Source organism: Rutidosis leptorrhynchoides, unplaced genomic scaffold (assembly GCF_046630445.1).
Source record: "Rutidosis leptorrhynchoides isolate AG116_Rl617_1_P2 unplaced genomic scaffold, CSIRO_AGI_Rlap_v1 contig66, whole genome shotgun sequence".
Classification (NCBI taxonomy): domain Eukaryota; kingdom Viridiplantae; phylum Streptophyta; class Magnoliopsida; order Asterales; family Asteraceae; genus Rutidosis; species Rutidosis leptorrhynchoides.
Window position 1 is genome coordinate 106,239 of NW_027266859.1, and position 1,781 is coordinate 108,019.

The following is a 1,781-nucleotide window of genomic DNA, read 5'->3' on the forward strand; positions in this document are numbered from 1 at the left end:
TTATGCTTTGGCGAAATGTTTCTCGGCGTCTTTGTGGAATTCAAGAACCATATTAAGGTGACTAATAAGATCTTCATCTTTCAGTTTCTCATATTCGACTGTTAGCTTTGCAAACGTTCCAGTTCCCTTTGGGGTGAATTGAAAAATGCAAGTATAGCTCTTGAAGCGTTCATACATGTCTCCATCTATTCCGTTGTGGGTCACTTTCAATGTTTTCATCATCAAACTCAATCCTGTCGACGAAGAATCCAGCTTTTCCTTCTGTCAATTAAATTTCACAACCACAATATTAGTATGTAATAATATATCGCAGCTGACAAGTAATTATAATTTTTATTTGTAGCTCAGATCAATCTGGCAACATTTTGTTAGATACTTATTAATTATGTCTGGGAGTTTTAGTAAGAGTTTTATTATATATAATTTTTATATACAGCTGACAAGTATTATATAATGGAGCAGATACTACTTGTATTAACTAACAATGCCTTCTTTTTATTCAACAAAATAGAAAAGAAAAGAGTTTTAGTAAGACTTTTTGTTACCACATGAATAGTTCCAAGTTACAATAGAGCCGTGACCGAAAGTGTTCCAATCACCAGCATTATGCTTAGCATCTTGTAGATTTGTAGGGGTGATGTTTGGCATCTCGTGAGGAGTTTTCTTCCACATGTTATAGAATTTCTCTGGAGGAGCTTGGAATTCTTCCTCTACCTCGAGCCTACGTAAACCCATAATTAATTATTCCTTTTGAGATAACACAACTGCTCTACTACTAGTTATATTTTGATTGATAAACAACCATGAACTATCTAGCTTATATAGCCACATTGTAGCTCGTACTACAAGCTACGTGTATTACTATTATTATTTTGAATATTAACTAATTTAAATCTTTTGAGTAGTTGGCAGTTGGGGCTATAAATGAAATCATTATGAAATGAAGTCTGGTGGTACATGATAGGGAAACAAATAATTCTGAAATTTTATGGACAGAAATTTACATTGTGAATAATAACAGTGGGGACCTTAACTCTTAATACGGGACAAAATTATAGATGATGGCATTAAAGCTCTAGTGGAGGTACATTCATATGATATTTATATTTTTCTAAAATTATTCAGTAACTAGGTCCTCTTGTGCGGGCATTTTTTATTATTCGATTGTACGTTAACATAAAAAACATGTATGAATATGAGTGGCTTTCTCTATCCCTATATTTCATTTCATGACAAACCTTCAATTAGAATTAAAATAAATTTAAAAATAAATGAAGGGCAGGTCAACATGGAGAAGATCATTTGCTAATTACAACAATCCTTAGAAGTTGAAAAATAATGAATACTAAAAGCTAAATCATCTTAATCTTAACATTCTCAATATTTTAAAGAGCAATAGTCTCTCAGACTTCATGCCAATACGATAAGTGGCGCATCTTATGATTGACATATGGTAATAGTATTTATCAACGTCTTAATTATCCCATCATATTTTTTGAAATGTTAATATTTTACACATCATAGTGGAGTCACGATTTAACAAAATTGACTCTAGGAAAAGTTTAGATATAGGGTCCGTATGGAACTGTTTTTTGTTTTCTTTGTTTTATAAAATTGTTTTAAAAATATTATCATTAGAACTATTTTGTAAAATAGTAATTGAAAAACTTTCATTTGGTTAAAAGCATTTTGAAAATTGTTTTAAAACATAAAAAACAAAAAATTTATTTGGAATAGAAAATACAGTTCTTTCTTTGCTTTTTTCCTTTGTATTTTATTGT

The 1,781-nt window shown here is 30.4% G+C and overlaps 1 protein-coding gene across 1 annotated transcript; it reads right to left on the bottom strand.

Annotated features, from left to right (window-relative positions):
• LOC139884986 (MLP-like protein 34) lies at nucleotides 1-735 on the bottom strand. Its single transcript, XM_071868942.1, has 2 exons — nucleotides 568-735; nucleotides 1-261 (listed from the first exon to the last, which is right to left on the bottom strand). Exons 1-2 carry the CDS (start codon nucleotides 733-735, stop codon nucleotides 1-3), a joined length of 429 nt encoding a protein of 142 aa, XP_071725043.1.
• Between the last annotated feature and the right edge of the window lie 1,046 nt (nucleotides 736-1,781).

Coding starts and splice junctions, on each gene's coding strand:
- LOC139884986 (XM_071868942.1), bottom strand. CDS start 735: ATGGGTTTACGTAGGCTCGAGGTAGAGGAAGAATTCCAAGCTCCTCCA. Junction 262..567: donor CTTTCGGTCACGGCTCTATT/GTAACTTGGAAC, acceptor TTTAATTGACAG/AAGGAAAAGCTGGATTCTTC.